This window comes from Argentina silus (genome assembly GCF_951799395.1).
Source record: "Argentina silus genome assembly, chromosome: 12".
In the NCBI taxonomy this organism is placed as follows: Eukaryota; Metazoa; Chordata; class Actinopteri; order Argentiniformes; family Argentinidae; genus Argentina; species Argentina silus.
The window spans coordinates 13,064,256-13,087,746 of record NC_139666.1 but is presented as its reverse complement, the minus strand read 5'-3'; the positions used below and the strand labels follow the sequence as shown (position 1 = coordinate 13,087,746).

Sequence of the window (23,491 nt, the reverse complement as noted above, 5' to 3'; positions counted from 1 at the left end):
ACAAGTAAACAGGAGAGCTGATCAAAGAGACAACAGGGGGTGATGGTCAGTCAACATGAAGACTCTGCTGTGATAACAGTTGCACAGCACATCCAAGGGTTCACTTCTCCTTACTTGCAATACTCATTAACTCTTCATCGATCCCCTCTCCCAATTTGCTGCTCGAGGTAAATCATTGTCCCCTCAAACGAACAATGAGCACCTTGGGCCAGCCACACATTGAGCTTGGCTTCGATTTACTCTCGTCTAATGTTAAATCAATGTTTTGGAGGAGTTCATGACTTCTGAGACTCCCTGGGCAGACCTATCAAACCCCTGTAATTCGTGACATCTGGGAAATCAGAAGGGGAGAGTGTGTCAGGAGGTAAAGATGGTCATGTGGACACAATGTGGCTGCACTTACAAATGTTTAACTTTCTCTACTTTAATGACTGGGATAATGCATTAGCAATGAGGACATTGATGTGGAGGTGAGATTGGGTTTTTGACCTTATGTAACAGGATCAATCTAGCTCTGAGTGACTTGCTAGACTTGGTTAGGTACGGGAAGGTCCAGCCACACTTAGAGCTTACCCACCTGCGTCTGATTCTAAAGCTTTTACATAGGTCCTCTAGAGAGCCAGGCACTCCATTTACCCCATCCTCCTCTAAATGCACAGGCACTTACCGTCCCAAACAGCGGAAAAAGCATTTTTCAGTGAGAGTGAAAATACAACAAATAGTGCAAGTTTTACACTGAGTGCACACATTCACCTAAAACGATTCAGTGACTAAGACAGCCAGTCCATTGATGCAAGCAAAGGTTTCTCAATCACGTGGCAAGAGTCATACAGAAATAACCGTTAAGAGGGAAAAGAGTCTTGAGTTCAAAAATCTGACCTGTGAATGGGGAAAGACATAAATAGCAGTGTTATGAAACAAGGGTTAGAAGAATGTGATTATCAAAACACACGCACAAAGCAGCACGAATGCCAAACCACTTTGAAACACTCATGTAACATAACAGTAAGTCCAAATATTAATACCATCCTCTTTTTCTTGCCAACATCCATCAACTGCAGACCAGCTGCAAAATGCTGACAAGACTCTTGTTACGATGTGTTATTACAAATGCATGTACCTAATACTGTAAGTGTGATCCCCCCCTGTGCAGTGGCTCATAGGCTGATTGCTCGGAGCTGGATCTTGTTATAGATATCCAGCCTTCCCACTGAGCCTTGTGAGTGGGTTCTGCCATCTCCTTGTACTCACCAGTAATTGCTTTGGTATTTTTAGTTTGCCAGCAAAGGGTAATTAAAACAAATAGAGGAGATAGCAGAGACAGAGATCTCTCCAAGCTCTCTGGGGTAAGTGGGGAGAGGTATAGCGAGGTCACACACTCTGCTATGTTTTCAATTAGACACCTTGGCACTGATGAGGCTTTTATCAGAGAAAGGCTGGTGTCGGGAGTATGGCAAGGCTGGACCACGGGCACAGTAAGACTGTTTATGCAAAACAGGGGCAGGAGAGGTTTCAGCTATAGGCATGCTTGATGACAGAGACTGTTATCTGTCAGGATGTTGGGTAGTGCTTGATCATACAAACTCCAATGCTCTTTTAAATCCTTGATGCACATCCTATGGTATTCTTCAATCGCAGACATACAGTACTGAGAATGAAACGCCATTATCAGATTGAAAAGTATCTGATTAATACTTGAACACAATAACAGCAATTGTTCAACAAAAGGAAAATCACATTTACTTAAATAAAAAGTGCAACTTTATTCTTGTCCATAGATATATTTTTGAATCACATGTTAAACATTAGAATCAGAAACATGATAACTAAAATGTCTATATCATGTTACATGTAATAAATATATTTCATTTATAATCAGATGATCAGGAATAGAAAAATACATACATTATTCAATTTCACAGGGTCAAGAGTCTTAGCTACTGTAACTCTCACACCAAAGAGACTTGAGCTAATCTCTGTGGGCGACTGACAAACTCTGCATATTCACATGTCCCTTAATTCACTGCTACCAAAGAGGACTCATCTCCATGGCGACAGCCCTTGAGGAGAGGATAGGAGAGAGTCTGCTCTCGTTTTATCAATGAGTCCAGTGCCAGCCGTCCGTTGGTTCTAATACGAGCCCTTAATGCTAAGGATTGCGCTGCTGGAGTCTCTGTATTTGGCAGAGGCAGGATGAGGCTGAGTCAGGTCAGGAGGCTTGGTCTCCAGTGTAGAGTAGGTAGATAGACAGGAAGCTGAACAGACTAACCATCACCAGACCAATGACGACCTGCTGGACCCACAGACACATGTCCAGCTTCTGCTCCAGACGGGCATTGCAGGCCATCACACGCATCAACTGGAGGGGAGAGGGTTGGTTACTTTATCTCACTCCACTTTATTCACTTTGCACAGATAAAGTTTATTCTACATTGTAAAAATTCACCCAAAAAGTCCTCTTAATGATAACTCCATAAATGTTATTGTGAAGAGAATATCTTACAGCTAAAATATCTCTATTGGTTAATATATGTGACAGAAATAGGTATTCTAGTGGATGGACTGTTTCTACTCCAATCAGAGCTCACCATTGTGTGGAGGTCCTGATGATTATTTGTTCCTCCTTCCACAAGGTTGTCCCCAGGATGGCTCAGGGTGGGCTTACTGCTCTCCAGGACGTGACAGCGTAATCTACAGGAAGGAAACATTCACATGAAGGAGGGGGCAGGTCTTAGATGGGAGAGGGGATTATCAGCCTGCTAGTTCACAAGTTCACACAGGCAATCTGTGTTTAGCATTGTACCATGTGAGGTTACGTCATTTAAGAGTCACCAAATTTGGTACATAGGTCCCTCTCATCACGATGAACAAAAAAGCCTCTAGGACCATCAAGGTCCCACCATGATGGATTTTCTGCCATTTAAAATGTTGTGAAAAACACCTAAAACACTAAGGCTTTTACAGTTATTGACCTATCTGCACCAAACTTGTAGCATCAATGGACTGATGCACTCACAGGATCCTTTCTTTTTTTACCATTTGAACAAACAACATTGCCACAATTAACCAATGAATCATCCAGGGGGCTTGGCCTCTCACATAAATGGTTAGAAGTCAAAGACAGTTAATCCTATCATGATGAAACTTGATGACTCTCATGATAATACCGCTAAAGCCACATGCAAAGCAACCAAAATGGTCATAAATGCCAATCACATAAAAGCTGATGAATCAAATACGGTCTAACCTATCGCTATAAACCCAGTAGACATCTTCAAGGCTCTCCTTTAACCATACTCTGACAGCTGTTTGATCCCGTGACCTTGCCATGTGGCTTAGACCCTGTGGCTTAGACCCTGTTAATCAATGCTTGCAGCTTTAATTCTTATTCTTATAGTTTTTGAAACTGAAAACATTGCAGGTTACAATTAGCCTTCAATAAGCCTCAATTGATTGTCAGCAGAAATCAATATGGCTTGAATTTCACACGCATTAATCAACATACTATATGTACCTGTGCTCCATGATCTTGTTTTTGGGCACTCCTTTCCAGAACTGAGTGAGCTCTGGTGATCCAGCACCAGCGTTCTGCTCCATCTCAGCTGCCATGACCAGGAACCGGTCCTGCAGAGATGCCTGATAGCCTGCACAATCACAGCCGTTGTGCTTGTTATTACACCACTAACACTTTCTTGTTCATCAGATGTATTGTTGTGATCTGGGGGCAGGTCTCCTTGAAAAACATTTTTTTCGTACAGTTAAAAAAAGGTTAACCTGCAAAAATAAAGGATGAATGAATCGACAGAACAACAATTCTAAAAGAATTTGAAATAGAAGCAAAAGAGCTGACTCAGAGAGAGGCCTTATCTTCAGAGCTGAGTGAACAAGACATGAGCGATAGATGGCAGTCCCCATGAACAGAATTAATGAACTCAAACACCAGAGGAAAAACCTCAAAATCTGGAATAGTGCCATAACTCAATTCTTCAAAACCAAGCCTCACACATAAGCCATGATTGACATTTCAATGCTTGAAGGCCACTAAACGCCTTATCAGCCAATTCCCTGCATCACAACTCCATGTTGGCTTCAAAAGGAACGAAAAGTTGACCTTTGGGGTTTCATCCCTCCAGGAGAAACACTAAACACTGTAGAGGAGAGAGCTTCCAAAACCTTCTTTATTTACCCTTCTCTCTCTTAGATTTCTGAAGACTCTGTTTACAGGAGATAAGAGATGATTATTTTATCACTCTTAAAATATGTATGTCAGGAAAAGAAAGCTGCACTTTGTCAGCACTTTGGAAACTTAATAGACTGGACCTTTCTTATTATTCTGAAGGTTTGCTGTACATTTGGAAACATCTGAGAAGTAGATATGAGTACAGAGTGCAAAGATAAGTGCAGTACTCTACCTCCATGTAAGGACACAACTATATCCACCGAAGCACCTGGTTCACAGCTGGTGTTACTGGGCTTCACTCTGTACTTCTCAGGTGCTGTCGTTCGTACCTGTGGACACACCATAGAGTCAGTTTGTATGGAGATAACAAATGCAGAATTGACTTCTCAGACCATTGTGTTCTTCACGCATACACACGCACACACCTTGAAGGCCACTTGATTCTTGGTCACATTGTTGAGGATGATAAGACATTTTTTCTCTGTATCTTGGGAGCCAAAGCTCAGCTCTTCTGCTGGACTAGAAGAAAGAGAGAAAAGACACATTTAACACAAAGACACACTTAGCAGAGTTGTCAGACAGGCTGAGTGGTGAAAAGGCCAAGACTAAATGAGTGACTAATTTACTTTAATATTTAATCATCTGGGTGTTCAAATACACCAACAACACTGCCGTGAGTCAGCTGCACTTCATTTGTTTTACAGCGTTCTTTGTTGTTCCTCTTTGTGATATCTTAGCTGTATTGATTTGGTTGGCTAAGCTTCCTGTACTCAGATGAAGATGTAGCTGGCAGAGAGTGATCGTAGTACGATTATCCAGGGACATGTAACTTCTGCTGTTCCACATCTACGAGAGCAGCTGCTCACTCACTATCTGCCTCTGCATTCTAGGGATGGGCAGATTATGTCCATCTGTGCAAGCCCGTGAAATGTTGAGTGATATTTCTATTTGAGGCCAATCAGGAGGAGCCTGAGATGCTGAAAACACTGAGTGAAATCGGCTGTTTATCAAAATGATTGATTCTTTTCAAAAACATGAGAGCCTCACTGAAGTTAACATGTCGTTAGCACATTTTTCACAGAACTTTTATCAAATAAAAAAACTTGCAGTAAAAGACTTTTCTTCAGGCCTTATCCCAGTCACTAATGTGCTCTGTTTCCTTTTGACCCATGTGGAAATATCAAGCCCTGGGGCGGCTAGGGCAGCCATATCTGAACCCATTTATGGGGAACACTACACCACATTATTCCTAGGTCTAGGGTGAAAACATCTGTGTTCGGGCATCAAAGCTGTGAAATCTGGAGCAGCGGAAAATCCATGGCCTGAGAAACTAGCCACAAGGCACTCTGACTCGCTCTCCAACACTCAGTGCACCCCCCTCCCAATTTAAACATCTCACAACATCAAATGCCACAACAAACTCAGGTTTAGGGGGATAACATTTGATAATTCAGCTCCAGTGAACACTTCTCACAAGTGTATGGACTGTTACCTTCCAAAAATGTTCAAGTGGCCGACAGGATCAAAATTCTTTCCTTGTATTTCGAAAGTCTTTCCTTGCCGGTACATTCTGTGGGCTACGGCTGTAAACAAGAATTGTTCTGGCTTCCTTCCCTTTCATGTCATCCTGTGTTCTTTGCCCCAGTAAACCGTTTAAGGAGTCCGACACTCCCTTGAGCCCAGAATGACTCTCTAGACTCCAGGAAACCTTTGACTAACGCATTCTGAAGTTCAAAGTCCCCCCCCCCCCCCCCCCCCCGTTTCGAAGCCTTCCTCGTGGACTGGATCAGGGTCTAACACAGCTCAGAAACATAATTGCATTTAAGGCTCATATAAATCTGTTTATCACTCTAATACATTGCCTAGAGCTGTCAAAAAATCTCAGATCAAAGACTCTCTAAAAATAGAACTCGACGGAAATGACTCAGGAAAAGGAGAGAGATCTCATAACATCTGTTTAACCATCCATGGAGCCTGCTGCTTAAGTACCTGGAGCCTACCTGAGCTCAACAATGGAATCCAACCTAATGTATGATCAAATGTTTTTGCAAATGATTAGGAAAGAGAAAATATCACAGATCACCTTGATCTCAGAAACCTCTCTATTGTACCTTTGAACCTCTAATTATATTGCATGGCAATAATCTTTCCACACTACTGGAACAATCATTAGATATACATGAGGGGAAGTGGTGGTTGTTCCTTGGTAATTATGAGGAGTAACCATTACTGATCAATGAGTCCCGATTGATTATCACAGCACAATAATAATTACTGCACCAAACAGCTTTTCACTCAATGAGCAATTGATTGAAGGCAACCTAGATTTCTGCCACAAAATCAAGATATTGATATCGGACTTTGGCTTAAGTGTAAACACATTCATCCTCTAACACTTCCAATCCTGCCTATGAGGATATAGATAGTCTATAGTCACTGTGTCATTAGTCTGTCTGTTCTCTAAGCATTTAGTACAGCTGAAAGAAGGATAGATAAGGGGACAGAGATACTGTTTATGTATATACACTCACCGAGCACTTTATTATGAACACTACACTACACTAATACTGGGTGGGGCCTCCCTTTGCTCTCCAAACAGCCTCAATTCTTCGTGGCATTGATTCCACAAGATGTTGGAAACATTCCTTTGAGATTCTGGTCCATGATAATTGCATCACATAATTCCTGCAGATTTTTCACGTGCACTTTCAAGCTGTGAATCTCCCATTCTACCACGTCCCAAAGGTGTTCTATTGGATTCAGATCCAGTGACTGGGAAGGCCACTGAAGAACACTGAACTCATTGTCATGTTCATGAAACCAGTTTGAGACGACTTTTGCTTTGTGACATTATCATGCCGGAAGTAGCCATTAGAAGATGGGTAAATTGTGGCCATGAAGGGGTGCACATGGTCAGCAACAATAGTCAAATAGGCTGTGGCATACAAGCGATGATTGATTGGTATTAACGGGCCCAAAGTGTGCCAAGAAAACATTCCCCACACCATTACACCACCTCCTGAATTAGAAGGTGTACAGTGTATACACTATAGAAGGGGGGAGTGGTGAGTTGGCTATGTACCTGACATTCAGTAGAGGACCCCTGAAGGTGGTCAGTGGCTTCCTGGCCCCCTTTGTCCGATTGGCCCAGTCTCCTTTATCATTGTCCTCTGCCTTCAGAGTCTCCTCCAGGAAATTCACCTGAAATGACAACAAAAGTTTTGTAATATAATAATGTTACATGCCGTCTTTGTAAGATAGGGTTCGTTAACACACAAAATATGTGCACTGCTGGCTATGGCAAAGAAAGTCTACTGTATGGTGCTTTCTACAGAGAGATGATGTGGGACCCTCAACACCTGATACAGAAAATGATGGTCATGAAACCATCAAGTCATTTCTAAACAATATTAGTCATAATCTATTTTATTGGGTTTGAAGAGCGAATAGTTCAATCGAGGGAGGGTTTGTATGTAAGAGGTAATTTCATTTCAAAATCCACACAGAAACCCCAATGACAAGCCCTGACCCTTGTTGTCATAACAGTAGGCCCTGTGGGAGCACAGAGCCACAGGAAACCCACAAACACATGTCCAGTGGGAACACACAGTCCCCTAATAATGACCCGTGACACCAGTCCAGAATAGAACAGCATCACCAAACGTTAGCACTTTCAATTCAACAACAGCCGTAAACCTTTTCCCACATCCAGCTCGCCCACACACATGCACAATGCCGTCACAAGACTATAAAACAGCTGATATCATAATTTCATCACAGTATTGACCAGCCACAGTCTCCCACGTGTGTGTGTGTGTGCACAGCTTGTGTGGGACAGATGGAGAGTGAGCGCAGCAGAAGGATGTGAAAGCTGGAGGAGAGGTGAGTGGGGTCTGCCTGTGATCTGTGTAGAAGCACTAATGACTCAGACGGGGAGTGTGTCGTCTGCTGTGATAAGCAAAACACACACACGCACACACCCTGCTACACACAATAATGACATCAACAGACACTTGACTGAGCTGCTTCTGAAATGTATGTTTTTATTTGGTGTTTAAATCAAATACAGAGAGAACCAATTACTGCAAACAAATATTAATGACTAAAGTAGCCAATATTTGATTTCATTTGATTTAAAAAACTACAGCATTTCACAGATTGAAAACAGTAGGCCTATATAACAAAAAACAATTGCATTTAATTGTATTGCAGTTAAAATCATAACAAAATCTATTGTTAATCGATTTAAACAAATATTTAGATCATTATTCCAGTCAATCAGAATAATTTAAATCCCTTTAAAATACAGTATTGAGATCACAGATTATTGTTTAGCATCATAAAACCAACATGCTAAAACAATCAACACACGCAATCATATTTGCAAATAAAAGAAGTAAAAAATGTTTTTAAAACAGGGTCAGGAATTCAAAATACTGAAATAAAAATGGACCATGTTCTTATTTCAGTGCAAACTGGAGTAAACACTTTAAGACAATTTGAAATCCATATCCAGAAAGGCATAATACAGGCTAGAACGGTTCTCAGGGCTCTGCCACTGTGTTGTGGAGTGAAGGAGTGAAGACATTGAGGTAGCTCTCGCAAAAGGCTAAGAGTTATTTTGAAATGCGTTGGTAGAGTGTACATTGGTCTCAATGGCATTTGTAAAAGTTAGTGCAAATGTGTTAGTATTAGTATGGTAAAGAAAAAAAAAAAAAAAGACATTAGTATTTAGTGCTGTTAGTATGTGTGTCGAATACTCTGTCCCTAGGAGTATAAACATTGAGTACTGTCCATAATGTAATTTAAAATTAATACTATTAATTAATAGTTAACAATAAACCAAAGTATTCCTTTGGATTAAAATAATCTTGGATATATTGAATATATCATCTTTTCTACTCTGATGATATTGTGGACTATGTATCATATTACATATCTGCTGTGTAAAACATTCAAATCAATATCATTAGCCTGAGTCAAATTAGTGCAACTAGGGGATCCTTTGTAAAATGTGTGGTCCAGGTACAGCATGTTTTTGAAATCAAAAGGTGGAACTCGTCCATGAGGATGATTGGATGGTGAGGGATGTGTACTCCCAAATCTACAAGAGTACACCTGCCCTTTCAGCCTGCTGAAATCTCCAGGACTTGGTGCTTCTTGAGTGGGTGAGATCCTACAATGCCTTAAGACCACCAGCCCTTGTTCCAAAACAGAGAGAAAGGCAATTAGCTTCCTGGAGCGATCACCTATTAAAGGGATATTTTAACCAAATTACAAATTTATAAATTACATATTTGGTTCCTTACATTGAAAGGAGTCTATGGACAAGGGCAGACTCCACATTGTGACTAACAGCTAATTGTTAGCATGTATAACCAAACCCCAATGCAAGTCTATGGACCCTATATGTTAGCATGTTTGAAATGCCACTCTCAAATCACCTCAAAGTCATTTAAATCAAGTAATTCAGCAAGAATTTTAGATGATTTGGGCATGACATTTATGCTAACTTTAATCAACATGCTAACTTGGGGTCCATTGACTTGCACTGGGTTTTGGTTAAAAATGCTAACAACTGCCTGTTAGTTACACTGCCCAGATAAAAAGAACCAAAGTATTGATTGCAGTTTATCCTTGACCATGGATTCATTTTAGAGTACGGAACCAAAGATGTGATTTTTTCATTTTGGTGAACTATCCCTTTAACACACTGTGGGAGCCCTGACGTGTTCAGGTGGGAGGACTCAACTTGTTTATGGAGAGGAATGAGCTGCAGAACATGGCCATTGCAGGTGAATGTGTGTAGGCAGGCTCTAAGCATACTGTAGTTACTCTCACTGGCATTCAAATAATGCATTTAAGTCACAGCACACCAAGAGATCAGGGATGGCACATTAGACGCTGGTTATAGGTACTACACACCATGTTGTGTCTGCAAAACACACACACTCATTCACACACTTCTATCCACTCCAGCTCACCCGCACGGACACACACACGACCACCTGATTCACTTTTTTTGGTTTTGTTTTGTTTTGTTTCTTTGAGGTATTCTTGTAATGGAATAAAGTAAAACAATTGTTTGCAAGCTGATGAGTTGTGTGTTACCTGAGTATGGGTATTCAATGGGTAGTACTGTACATTCTAGATAACGGATGAAATAGCTGAACAGGCTGAACCACATTATACACTTCCCTTTGGGGTCACACAAGGCAGGCTGACCCAGCCACACCATAAAATAAGTTTGAGACTAGGCCACAGAGGGTGGAATTAATTCATGCCTGTGTGCTCCAACTAACAACATCATCAGCATGCCTTTCAAAAGATAGCTCTCTATGAATCAACCAGCCCCATTTGCATATCTCTATATTGTAAATCTAAATCTGTTGTGCATGACTAATGTCGTGTTCATTTACAATGGGGGTTTTGGTGCTTGTGTTTCCTGGTGCTTAAGAGGCTCATGGGAGCAGCTTTGTGTGACGCAATGGCTGCCGGGCCCCTTCAGTGTGTATGGTGGAGTCTCCGTGACTGTGGTGCAGGTTACCCAAACGGCTTAAAGGCTCAACAGGAGTTTGCCGAGGCACAGCGGCACAGTCCCCCAATGACTCTGATAAAGCAAAGAAAACATCTCTTTTCTAGAACACACAGCTACAGTACACTCAGAACCAGAGATCACCTCAGAGCCCCAAGACACATCTCAGATCACTGGTAAGAATATATGCATCAACAAACAGGTACTTGGGATGTGTAGTCTTTAGATGCATCAAAATCTCCCCCCACTCAAGATTTCTCCTGAGATGACATCCTAATACCTCCTCTCTATTCCGATGCATGTTTGCTTGGCGTGTCATAAGCCAGACCAAGGGCTAAATAGACTGACGCTTTGGATGAATACCCCTACAGAGAGAGAGATGTGTGCAGCATATGCCCATGCCTTGACCGTTGCTCGGGTGCAGTTTGATGACAGCAGAGTGGAGCAGAGCAGAGCAGAGGGAGCAGCCAGGAACTGCAGGGTGTCCCTACTGTGATAGGGCCTGCACTGGGCCGGGGCTGGGGCCGCATGTCAGCTCACCAGATGAGACCATTGCTGAGTACAAATAACAAGCCAAACCACATCACCCCAGCCTCCCACGAGGTCGAAGACAAAACCATAAGCCAATCAGAACAAAAAGAAGAAGCCCACGGGTACATTCTGGGAACTGCATAAAACCTCCCTGTGCTTGCAGTCATGTACGAGAATGTGTGAAAAAAAAACAAAAAAAAACTTTTCAGCGAGGAACAGCTTCTGTGACGGACTTGACAGACGCTGTGTGTCCTAAGAAGACCTCAGAAGATGAGAGAAGCCTAGCGCTCTGTGAGACTGAGGCTGTGATGTGTGGGGACTGTGGGCAGGCTTAAGCTGCAGTGGAGACATTAGGAGTCACCTTGACATAGACAATGAGCAAGAGCTTAACAGCTGCCAAATCAGGGCATTACTGCCTCTTAATTCTCGCCGCCTCGGCGGAAGGCCCGATTACATGCTGTAATCGGAGACTCAACTTAAAAAATGATAGGGTCCATAAGTAAAATGCCACATCAAAGATAAAAGGAACCAGACTGAACTTCCTCTTCACCACCTTATATGACAATAGAGACAGTGTGTTTTATGTTAATGAGAACTAAATGCCTACCATCTAAGCTGTTACCAGGAACCACATGCAGGGTTAATCATTCATTAAATCAACCTCAGCTCATTACAGATATTGTATTTACTCTGTTGTTTATGAGTAAGAGCAGCCAATATAAAATTTAATGACAGGCTAATTTAGAAACAGAACAACCAGGTACGATCTTGGCACCAGAACTACTTCTCTACTCTAGTGGATAAGTATTCACCCCATCAGCTTGAAGTACCATCCCATGAGTGTGACCAAGCGTGTATGAGGAAGTGTGCTTGTATGTCTGCTGTGATATATAGCACGTCTGCTGTTTTCCAAGCTGTATCCACACTGTCAATAAGTAGAAAAAGGAGGAAGGAGTAGGAGTTAGAAACTAAATGTCTTTGTACCTTTTTGGGCTTCACAGCAACCTCAGAGCTGAAGCTGGCCTCCAGGGTGTCCTTGCACTCCGACTCCTCCTCTTTGCTCTCGTTGTCGTCTTCACTGGGGATTGGTCCGTTCTCACAGACGGGCGTTTGGAAGTCGTCATCAGGAAGTGGAGGATAGCTGTATTTGAAGGGGTCCTGGAATGAAGCCAAAGTAGAATTACTAACACGTTGAACATTATGATCTATTAGCATAATGCAACACTGGCATTGGTAAATCTCATGTTGACGTTTCAGTTGGTATTTCATGTCACACAAAAACATTGATGAGGTAACAGTGATGAGATCTAATGCATCTCAACAGCATCACCCCTATCAGTGAATTTAAAAGGCACTATACAGTACATACCGTTCCACCCATGTGAGGTGGCAGGTACTCTGGGCCGATGTACGTCTGGATCTCGCTTTTGGATGCAAACTTGAGCTTGCTGACGGCATCTGGACCCAACCATGTTTTCACAATCTTCCATGCAGCTGGCAAAGAGTGAAGAGACTCAACCTCAGATCCAAACAATGGTGATTAGATTATCAGAAAGACAACATATAGGCTTTAAAAAACACAATGACTCACCATTCATGATCCAAGGCATGTCGACGATGATCATTTTGGCTGAAATGACAAGACAACCATACATTACATTAAGACAACCATACATTACATTAAGACAACCATACATTACATTAAGGAGGTTAAGTCACAGGGAATGGCTGAATTCTAATCTATCATAGCCAGCAGCACAGAATCATACTGTATGATGCTGTGTATTTAAACATTATATTTAAACATAAACAAGAAAGTATGTCAATAGGATGTGTGCTGATGACAAAGTAACCTATTTGTGTCACACAAAGCTTAATTATTCAATGTGCCAAGGTGAGAAGGATGTGCTTCAGATATATTTTTATGCATTGTTAATGTTTTTACTTGATGTACTACTTACATAGAAACTTTGGGTAATATACTTTGAAGCAATTAATGATATACTTCACAAAGTCCATGTCCTGAAAGAAGAAAGTAAAAAGAGAGAGTGAATGACTCATAAAGTACATGACTTGCAAACTGAAAAGCAGGCTTTGACTCTCAAAAGCCGTTTTATGGACTTTCAAATAGGGAAACTGTTTGCTCAGCCGCCTCCAGCTGAGCATTGACCCAATTCAGAACCATTGAAACTTTGTCACAAGTCACAATGAAAAGAGCTGTAGTCAATCCATTTCATAGTTTCAACCACCTTCTTCAACCCAAATCATGTGAAATATAATTCAGGGAAAAGATATTTAGGCAAAAACACAACTGTGTGAAGTGTGCCCTTTCCATGGAACTCCAAAACTAAGAACTAAGCTACACTTACTTTACTCCGAATTGTCTTATTGACTAATTCACCGAATTTGCTGTTGCACAATCTTGATGTTTACTTCATCATTGAGTAACCTTGACCTTTGCTAAGAGATAGCATAAACTCCATCTCAATGTCAAAAGAGATAACTATCAACACAACACACTTTGAAACTTGAGGGTTTCTGTCCCTTTGTGCAAATGAGAAAAGAAAGAGCACTCCAAATAATCCTGTCAGTGCAACTGTCTGCAACAACAACAGAGGATCAATTATTGCAAGCACACAATAGACTTGATTAAATACTTCCCCAAAAATGATTTGAAAAGATCACAGTTACCTATAAAGCCCCCTTGTTGTAAATTCAGTTTGACGTAAAACATGCATTACCGTAATTGGTTAATTATCATGAGGCAAACTGGAGAACTATCAATCGAGTCAGACCCCTAGGAGGAGCATAGCCTGGCTAGGTTCCATGCCCACTGGCAGGCTCATTGCTATGCAGTAGACTCTCTGAGAGACTAAATGAGATAACATTGGCTAGGCCTACACAAGATCACACTGTTGGCTATTTCTACAAATTTCCTTAAAACTGATTTCTAAATTGATCTACTAATCCACTTATTTCATATTTAAGTTTGATGGAGTGTGTGTGTGTGTGTGTGTGTGTGTGTGTGTGTGTGTGTGTGTGTGTGTACATATATATAATTGGGACATTTCTCTGGGAGAGTGAAAGAGAGAGCTCCTGCAGGGAGCCAACCACTGAGACAAAGTTAGTCTGTGGATTAGGCAACACAGTTGGATTGACCAATCAGATTTAAAGGTCACTTTAATCTCCAAAGTGTAAACTATTGAAGAACATCAATCCCCAAGTCCACAGGTCAAACAGCAAGAAATATTAGGATGCTCACTAGGAATTCAGTGACATACATAGCCAAGCACAGTGGTTTTCAAAATGGAGCCAACATGTTTAACTATGATGACGAAATGAACTTCGGTCAGAATTCCAACTTTCCAACCTTCTTGGAAGTCATGCTTTGATATCAATCTGGCACAATAAGATACTGACACGTAGGTATTAAAAAGACTACAAACAAGATAAGTGTGTACTTACAATATTGCTGAGACCTGATTCAGACATGTCAAACACAACAGTGAGTGGCATCCCTGGTTCTCTCTTGTTATAGCGCTCCAGCCAGAAGGCAACATACTTCTTCTTGTCCATGATCGTTTTTGTGTCCTTGATATGTAGCTTGACTTTGAACCAGACTGAAAAGACAGCAAAAACACAGAGATAGCATTGCGTTCAATAACTCATGTTACTGATGGCAAAGAAATATACAGTTGGAACTTTGCTGACAATCTGCTTCCCCTGTCTTCAACAGGTGAACAATCTCTGTGAGGGATCAGTACATGTGGTATGTGTAAAACAAACATACAGAGCTTGTTGCCTTCCTTGTCGTAGCCATGGAGGAAGACAGCACCCGTCTCAAACATCCATTTTGGAACGCTACTTTCAGTGAGGTCTGAAAAACAAAGAAAACTTTGTCTACAAACTCTATAAAAGATTAATACTGGAACAATTATGTACTGGCCAGTAACAAAGTATTCCTCTCCTTTCAAGACAAACAAAATGGTCAACAAGTGGCAATTACTAATTCAGAAAATCAAATGTCTGACAATTGGAAACAAATTATGTTTACAAATGCAATTTCTACATGACACAGATTTAACAAACTGAACGTTCTCTGGCTGAAATCACTTGAAATGTAGCAATTTAAAAAAACGTTAGAAAATAGAGATAGGATTGTCTCAGGCCTAAATGTATGGAGATGTTGGAGAACAATACACAATAAGGCTCTATCTGGGAGAAGGCCAAATATCCATCCCACTCTGGAACAAAGACCACCACTGATGAATCCTGCCATACATGGTAGTAGGCCTACATAAATAGGCTGACAATATTGAATGATGGTTATGTTTACCATAGAGAACTGTATGTGAGCAGTTCTTGTTTTCCCACACTCAGCCATATAAAAAGGTAGCCACTAGCCAAGGCCTTTGAACCATATAGTCACCCACAACAATGTATGGTAGTGAAGTAGTGTACAACAAAAAGTAAAAAACTGCAAACCATTCAAGCCGAATTCTTTTCTCCACTGAAAACTATCATCAATCATTTTCAAGGCATCATCCACAGCAAAGTGTCGCCATGTCAGGTATCCCTCCACCAGAGTGTCATCTTTCTGTAGCCTGTCCACATCCCTGGAGTCATACTTGTCTGATGAATCTGTGGGGGATGAAACAGAAAACAAGTCTCGTTTCAGCCTACAGCAGTTAGCAGACTTAAACTTTCACTAATCGTCTGTGCTACAACACCAATGAGTTTGTTGTTTGTTAATCTCATTCTCAGACACTTCCACCCAAAATGCTTGGAAGCCTGGGGATGAGATTAGTTGTTTGTCAACTGTCCAGAGGAAAAACAGGAAAAAAAATGTCTGGGAAAACAAACAGCTTTAAAAAAAGAAAAAAAGGCATAGATTGACTGAAATTAGGCTTTTGCTAACTGAACGTGAGGCCAACATTAAATTAAGGAGTTCTTATGTTAGGCGTACACAAGCAGGTTATCTAACCTGTTACACCACTGTCAAATTTACAAAACAAGCTAGCAAATTAACTGTACCTGTGTTAGAGTGATCATTATCTGTTTACCATAACAATGTGCCAGGCCAGTGATTATGTAGTTATGATAATATCGATCATTATTAACAATGTTATCATCATTAAGCTATTGACATTTGACTTGTGGCACACGTCTGTGACATGAACTAGAGTGCTCCAGTCTAGAGGCAACTGGTGCTAGCGATAGCTACTATAACAGTACTGTAGATAACTGTTCTAGATACTTACTAGTACTGCCCTACACAGACATAGGTAGAGTGTTTGACTGAAATCACTCCTCACTAGCTGATCAAATGCCATTTGAAATGGCTGCAGATATTAGCTGAAAACAAACAGGGCACTGGATTGTTGTACAGTTGGCAAGCAGGAGCTAGCTTGCTAACTTACCTTGGACGTATTCATTCTTGAACCTCTGTCTCGTCTCCTCTATCTTCTTCTCAATTTCCTGTTCAAAGAGAGAGAAGTCAATAATATGCTGCAGGTATTGAAAACAAAATTTGACCTTTCTTGATAAAGTAAAAGGGCAAGCCAGCTACCTGCTCTGGTTCGAGCTGTCCAACTTCCGCCATGTTCAAGGCTGTCCTACTTACTACTCTCTTTGAGGCTGTTCAGTAAACTAGCTAGCTGGCTCGAGGTTGAGACAGGGGTGAGGGATGAATCAGTGCTGACAGTGAAACTGCTGCCTTTGAGTCGCCATTTTGGCTCTGTAAGAGGCTAGTTACATACAAGTTACGCGTTTTTAGTCCAAGCAAAACAATAGAACTAATTGCATGCATTAATTGCTTGAATATCACCTTGAACGTGTAATATTTGTCACCTTAACATATAAATGAGAGAATACTTGAGAAAAAGACTTGTAAACAAGTAGCAAGCTGGCTAGCTAATTTACCCACAATGCACATTTTCTGACATCATTTGTGACGCTCGATGTAGGTCGCCTCGTTCGCCGGATGGGTGGGCGGCACCTTGACCATCAATCTTGAACTCCGCTCGTCGCCCACCGCTTGCAAATAGTGATTAGTATCCATTGAACCATTCTGCAGGCGCGGTGTTTTGACTTGTCCGTACAGTATGTGATGTCCGGGGATATCATAACTTTTGACTACGCGCAGTAACGGCGTGTGTTAGATTTAGCTTATGGTGCAGGTAAGGCCCAATCTTTTACTTTTTCGAATTTTAGTTATATATTTACCCCGGCTAGAAAGATTATGTGTATGCAGTAGTCTGCAAGATAACTCGGTGGTTCTGTGCTGGCCGGGTGCTCGGAAGTATGTTTACAATGCTTTGCCACACTTTTTCAGCTAACGCGTGGAGGGTTGAACATGGTCACGGAAGACAATCGCTGAGCCGCTGCAGATGTGATAAGCCCCACAATAATAATAATAATAAAAGAACTATCAAATAAAATGACTCAAGACATGGAGCACGTGAAAGTCATGTCCTTCCGTGGAGAAATTCTGAAATTTCAGTGCCAACATTCCACACCCAGAGACCATACAAGTCGAAGAGGCTCAGAACTGATATTCAACAGACTGTCATTTCAACGGGATGCTAGCAGTTTCTCTAAGTCAGATGATAGAATGGCTGTCATCAACAGAAAGCGTGCATCAGATGTGGATATAGTGCAATGCACCTCTGCCCTAGATGTAAAACACAGAGTCACTACACCATTCATTTTACTGATGCAAAGCAAGAAGGGAGATGGCTTCAAGTACAGCCTGCTCACTTTGAGCAACTCAAATAGATTGGAACCTTATATGGAATTTAAACTACCCTACCGAATGAAAGACAATGTTGACATTTTAAAGGGCCCCACTGTCCTATGGAGCCACGAAGGTATAATCTTCTACACTTCCCTGCAGGCAGGGGCAGTTAGACAAATACCCATCGAGCTCTCTCTAAGCTTTATTGGAGGGTTTCCCTTAAACAAAAGAAATGTATGTATACTAGGCTCCCAAACACTGTCAACAGAATGCTCGAAAGATCAGATGGATGTTGCAGGGGTGAGCAAAACCCTGGGGTACTTTATTGAGGATGGACAAGTATTCAATGGAGCTTTGATTTTACCTCATGCCTATAGTTCCATCACAAAGTGCATCTTTGTGGTCTCAGCTGAAGAGGTGAACAGTGTTTTGAAATCAACAGTGGTGGCAGCAACAAATAAAAAGCAGTTAGTGTATTTTGAGAATGGAATTCCCAGAGAGGTATGCCAGCTCCCCTTTGAGGAACCTGAACACATTCACATTGTCAACACTGGAAGAAATGGATGTCTGTTTGCCCTCACCTTCAACCATGGCCATGCCTGCACAGTATGGAAAGACACTTTTCAGGTATTGGAATACTACATAGTGTGCCTCTTCTTATCTCCACTAGACTCCTCTTTCCTACTCACTCTGTACTTTCTCTGCTAGGTAGCATCCTCCTGGTCAGGTGTTAGCTCACTCCATGTAGATGACTTTGTGGGCTGTGGAACAGACCAGGTGCTGGTGATCTTTGGGAACCAGAGCCTTATTGGATGTCCAATGGACCACTTCCTCATCACTGACCACTGCGGCACAACATACTCTGTGAGACATCACTTTTTTTGTTATACTCACTAAGTGTTCAAATAAAACAAATGGGTGGGTAATTTCTGCATGGAAAAGGTCCGTGTGGATGTTTTATTCCACCATACACTGATGTGAGAATTTTGCTGTATCTTTCAGCATGGACTGGAGAGCAGAGAAGGACAGAAGACATGTGATGCTGCTCAGGAGAACTATCTCCTCACTGTCCAAGCTCTAGAGTCCCGACTACAGGTAGACATCCAGGAGAACAACACCATTCCATGTTTTGGACATTATAAGAATGATGCATCAGTGAATGAATTCCCCGGACACAGTTATGTACATTAAAAAAAAAAAAATCTTTCTATAGAGTGGCTTGGCCATGCTTCAGGACCTCCAGAGAGATGTGTGGGTGAAGGAGAGGGTCCTTCTGCAGTCAATCCAAGGCCTCACTCATGTGGTCTCAGGAACAGAGCATGTTGTGACCCAGACGGAGCAGGTGGTTATCAATATTAACCTAGTCACCATTATCTTTTCTAGTCTACTTCTTCATTCTGATGTACTGAACTGTGTACATGTAGATATTGGTGTTGATGTTCTCTTCAGGAAGGCCTTGTTTCCCTATGGGATGACGATGATGAGCCAGAGGATGAGGCCTTGGATGAGAAGATGCAGGTCACGTCTGTGGCATCACCACCTCTAGTGGACAAGCTTTGGCATCACTTCATTGAGGACCGCTTGATTGTGGGCGTGATGTTAACCACAGAGAGCCTCATGTAAATTTTATACATATGTTTGTTTTTCATATATATTGAGAAATATCTTTACCCCATCAAGTGAAGTTGTTTGACTATTGCATATCAAATGTCAACTTCTCCCAAATTCCCTCAGTTTTAGTTTTGAGTCATTGTACATCACATTGTAATGTCTATTGGTAGTGCTCATGAGTAGTACATTGTGATATCCTCATTCTCTTGATGTCTTGCCAAGTATAATCAGTAATAATCTCTATAATCAGTAATTCATTAATCTGTGAATGGTAATGGTACAATTGTACAATGGTAATGGCTGTGTTAATTTAATGATTATGTGTTAATGGTGTCCAGTCAAACATTGTTCCTCCTGGTGAGAGGGACTCACAAGCTGTCAGTTCCCACTGCTGATGTCTGACCTGATCTCTATCTAACAACTAGAGTAGCTCTCCTATAAAAAAAACAACTAAAAACAGCCAGACTTGTCTTCAAAACTGCTTACCTAAATCACATTCATACAGCAAGAGAAGCTTTCCCCTCAGGTCATTTGCCTCCACATCACAAAAATGTTGAATGTTTGATCCTCATGATCGCTTTAATGATGTTACACAGGGAACAAACCAAACATCAAATGCCTCTGATGTGCTCTCTAAGCAAGACGCAGAAGGGGACATCAATAATGTCTCACCTTCCACCCAGCCGCCTAGCCACAGCCTTAAGTGTAGAACAGCGTCAGTGTCTGCCTCTCAGGCGATATCTCCAGACTTTGTGAGAAATTGCTCCGCAGCAGCATGCCTGCCTGGTCACCATGGCAACACATTCTCAAATAGCCCTCCAAGCTCTTTTTGTGAGAGCGAGGAGCAATCAGAGTCCTAGTTTCTCCAACTGTTCTGATTTAACATATCTTAAAGATGAAGAGCATCAGTAACCTTATGGCATAATTGCTTCAGGGTCCTCATGTAGTGCTGTGGGTAAACATGGCAGCCCTGGTACAGCTAGTGTTATAGTATATTGGCTCCCCAGGCTGCGTCAGCTGTTACCCATTAATTGCTTCTTTTGTTCTTCTCACTCATTCACTTATGTTATTTATCTACAGTGTAACTGGTTCCCTGTGTGGTAGCGTTCCGTCTATGTGACTGTAGGTGATTTGGGGGGGGGGGGGCTCACTTACAAAATGTGATTGTAAGTGATGTGTTATATTTTTGTTCCAGACCAGTGGGCAGTGTGAGTTTATCCATCCTGACAGAGGCAGGCCAGAGCCCAGTGCCTCTGGTCATCCAGACCCACAGCCGAGTGTCCTGGTTCCCCACTCCCAGCCCCCCGTCTGCCCCCTCTCACCCAGAGCCCGTGGCCAAGAGGCGCAGGCCGGACGGTGCCAGCGGAGCTGCAGACGCCAACACGCACAGACTGGCAGTGACCGCTGTGACTGACCTGAGCCCACTGCTGACCTCCGGCAGTGTCAAATGTCCCGTCATGCTCCATTACTTCCACAGACAGGGATCTTCTGCCTCTGCGGATGCCCCAGGGCCAACGGTCATCCAGTGTGGCCATGTCCCAATAGATTTCCAAAGCAAAGCCCACTCCCAGTTGTTAACCAGCTGTAAACTCACAACAGGTACTGTAAAATAGGGCCACTTCAAACCAGTGTATGAGCAATTATTTGGCGGTCTTAAACTTGCCATTGATCTTTTTTTCGTAATGTAGTATTCATTTGTGTTTGTATTAAAGTCATTGCTTGTCTTACATGTTTTACATGTTTTTTTTTACTTGCGTCTACTACTGATCTTTTTTTCTCTCTCATCCTAGACGAGGCTAGAGAGGACCTGCTCAGCCTGTTAGCAGTGCTGGACTCATGGACCCTTCAGATCCACTCGCCTGACCACACCCTGAGTGATGTGGCCGGGTGGATCCAGAGGAGCATGCAGTGTCAGAGGCTAGCGATCAGCCCATGCTACCTCTTGGCAAACCCTGCAGGCCCATCTGCTGTGATGCTGTTTTACTGGCACCAGACAACACCATTTCAGGGAGAGTTATCTGTCCACTGCAGGTAGATGCTTTGTTCAGCAATTGTTCAGCATTGGTTACTATCGTTTATATAATAGATCAAGAGATGCATTATCTACAAAGGTGATATGATCGCTTGGCACTGGTATATAAGTTTACCTAATCTGACAGAAGATTTGATTGATATTAAATGTTTGGAATATCAAAATGAAGCTGTATTTACATGACGATAACCTGTGATTAAGAGATGATAATTATGGTAACGTAACATGAGGAAATGATTGTTCACCTACAGCCAGTTCCGGTTGCTGCAGTTCCTGGACTCTCTGTGTGGCTTCCTTCCTGCATCCTGCTCCATCCTACCAGTCAGAACGGTGGGAGGAGAGGGAACTGTTCAGCGACTAGCCCTCTCTCTGGAGAAAGAGGTCCTGTCACTCAAAGAGGGTGTGTCGTCTCTGCTGCGCGCTGAGGAGGAGGGGAAGAATAGTGACAGAGTGAGAAAGCTGGAGACCCCAGACACAGGCTCTGCAGAGGGGCTCCAACGATGCAGGGACGAGTGGGAGAGAGACAGGGACAAGAGCAGGAGGAGGTTAAGCCCCCTGGTGGATGTGGAACGCTATCGCAGGCTGACTCAGAGCCTGGCCCAGATGCAGTTGGAGGGAGATATAGCTGCTCTCCTTGAGACACAGAGGGCCTCGTCTGGGTCCGGACTTATCAGAGATGTATCTATACTTCAGTGAGATACCAAAGGAATTCCATAACACTTAATTTGCTGCACACAAAATATTATTTCTTATTGTCATTCTGTAGTATGACTCAGTATATTAAAGGTATCATAATTTATGTTCGCTTTCAATATTTTGTAATTATCCATTATTAAATGCAAGGAGGAAATTCAGTCCAGATGATGCCTCTCTTGAATAAGCCATGCTGTTATGAAATAAACTGGTGCAAACTTATGCATTGTAAATGAGAAGTGTCAAAACAGTGATTTTAATGACGCAGTTCACTATGTACTGTACTGTATATACAGTATGTGCTCATGTTAAAGTTAGTAATGGTGTTCCTATAGAGTTGGCCAAATTGAGTGTGTGTGCGTGTATGTGTGTGCGCGCGCGTGTGTGTGCGTGTCCGCGCAACACAGTATTAGAATCATTAGCATGCATGTTCCCATGGACCATCTCCTGGGCTTTACACCTCTAATCTGTGTGTGATACTCCTTTCTCCCTCTCAGCTCCCCTCGGACCAGCAGCCTGGAAACACTCTCTTTAATGTCTGGTGCTGCTGTGGGCTGTCCAGTGGGAGCTAGAGCCTTCCTACTCTCATCGTGCAGTGGGAAATGTTCTGTGTGTTCAGAATATAACTTTTGGAAGAACTGCATGGCAAAGGTCTACTGCTCCCTAGTTAGAGGCTGCATTTGGCTGTGAAAGCTTTTAGTGGCATTTTTCCTCTTATGGGTCAGTTATCTTCCCTGTGAAATGTTGTAAAATAAACCCATCTTGATGTCATCTCATCATGACTGCATACAGCTCTGTTACTCTTAAAAGTGAACTTTCTCTTAGGGAACATCCATGGTGTATTCTAAGTGTGCTCAAACAGCAGGCCTCTCCTACAGTAGGGGAGCCCAGTCTGTGTTCAATGCATGAGTTCTGTGACAGCTTGGCTAAAGCTGTCCGTTAAGACTGATTGTTGGCCCCTGGTATGTGAAGCTGGTCTGTAGAGACCTGAGGATGGGGATGAGCAAGGAGCTGTGGTGTCTCCATCTGTTTGTGACACACAGAGATTACCTCAACTCTCTCTCTCCCTCCCTCTCTTTAACACCTTTGCTGTCTGTGCTCCACTACCTCACAGATAATGGGCTCCCGTGGACTCTGTCACAAGACCTTTTGTCTGTTTAAAACAAACCTGTA

The 23,491-nt window shown here is 42.2% G+C and overlaps 2 protein-coding genes across 2 annotated transcripts; one reads left to right on the top strand and one right to left on the bottom strand.

The window, feature by feature from the left end:
- Positions 1-1,749: 1,749 nt before the first annotated feature.
- On the bottom strand, positions 1,750-17,006 carry mospd2 (motile sperm domain containing 2). The gene is made up of 15 exons (XM_083682443.1): positions 16,816-17,006; positions 16,667-16,724; positions 15,732-15,887; positions 15,037-15,123; positions 14,712-14,866; positions 13,208-13,268; positions 12,838-12,876; positions 12,616-12,740; positions 12,231-12,404; positions 7,263-7,381; positions 4,606-4,699; positions 4,413-4,509; positions 3,515-3,644; positions 2,589-2,691; positions 1,750-2,359 (listed from the first exon to the last, which is right to left on the bottom strand). Exons 1-15 carry the CDS (start codon positions 16,846-16,848, stop codon positions 2,210-2,212), a joined length of 1,581 nt encoding a protein of 526 aa, XP_083538569.1. The 5' UTR covers positions 16,849-17,006; the 3' UTR covers positions 1,750-2,209.
- Positions 17,007-17,259: 253 nt separating this feature from the next.
- Positions 17,260-23,085, top strand: fancb (FA complementation group B). The gene is made up of 9 exons (XM_083682172.1): positions 17,260-17,425; positions 17,581-18,609; positions 18,691-18,846; positions 18,985-19,077; positions 19,196-19,324; positions 19,432-19,601; positions 20,789-21,192; positions 21,384-21,624; positions 21,877-23,085. The coding sequence occupies exons 2-9, from the start codon at positions 17,686-17,688 to the stop codon at positions 22,319-22,321; spliced, it is 2,562 nt and encodes an 853-aa protein (XP_083538298.1). The 5' UTR covers positions 17,260-17,425; positions 17,581-17,685; the 3' UTR covers positions 22,322-23,085.
- Positions 23,086-23,491: the final 406 nt, after the last annotated feature.

What these genes read in the sequence shown, in the direction of transcription:
- fancb (XM_083682172.1), top strand. Translation starts at nt 17,686, where the DNA reads ATGACTCAAGACATGGAGCACGTGAAAGTCATGTCCTTCCGTGGAGAA. An exon ending in CTCTAGAGTCCCGACTACAG is followed by an intron (nt 19,078 to 19,195) that starts GTAGACATCCAG and finishes ATCTTTCTATAG; the next exon opens with AGTGGCTTGGCCATGCTTCA. An exon ending in TTGTGACCCAGACGGAGCAG is followed by an intron (nt 19,325 to 19,431) that starts GTGGTTATCAAT and finishes TGTTCTCTTCAG; the next exon opens with GAAGGCCTTGTTTCCCTATG.
- mospd2 (XM_083682443.1), bottom strand. Translation starts at nt 16,848, where the DNA reads ATGGCGGAAGTTGGACAGCTCGAACCAGAGCAG. An exon ending in GACAGCTCGAACCAGAGCAG is followed by an intron (nt 16,725 to 16,815) that starts GTAGCTGGCTTG and finishes CTCTTTGAACAG; the next exon opens with GAAATTGAGAAGAAGATAGA. An exon ending in CACCTCACATGGGTGGAACG is followed by an intron (nt 12,405 to 12,615) that starts GTATGTACTGTA and finishes GCTTCATTCCAG; the next exon opens with GACCCCTTCAAATACAGCTA.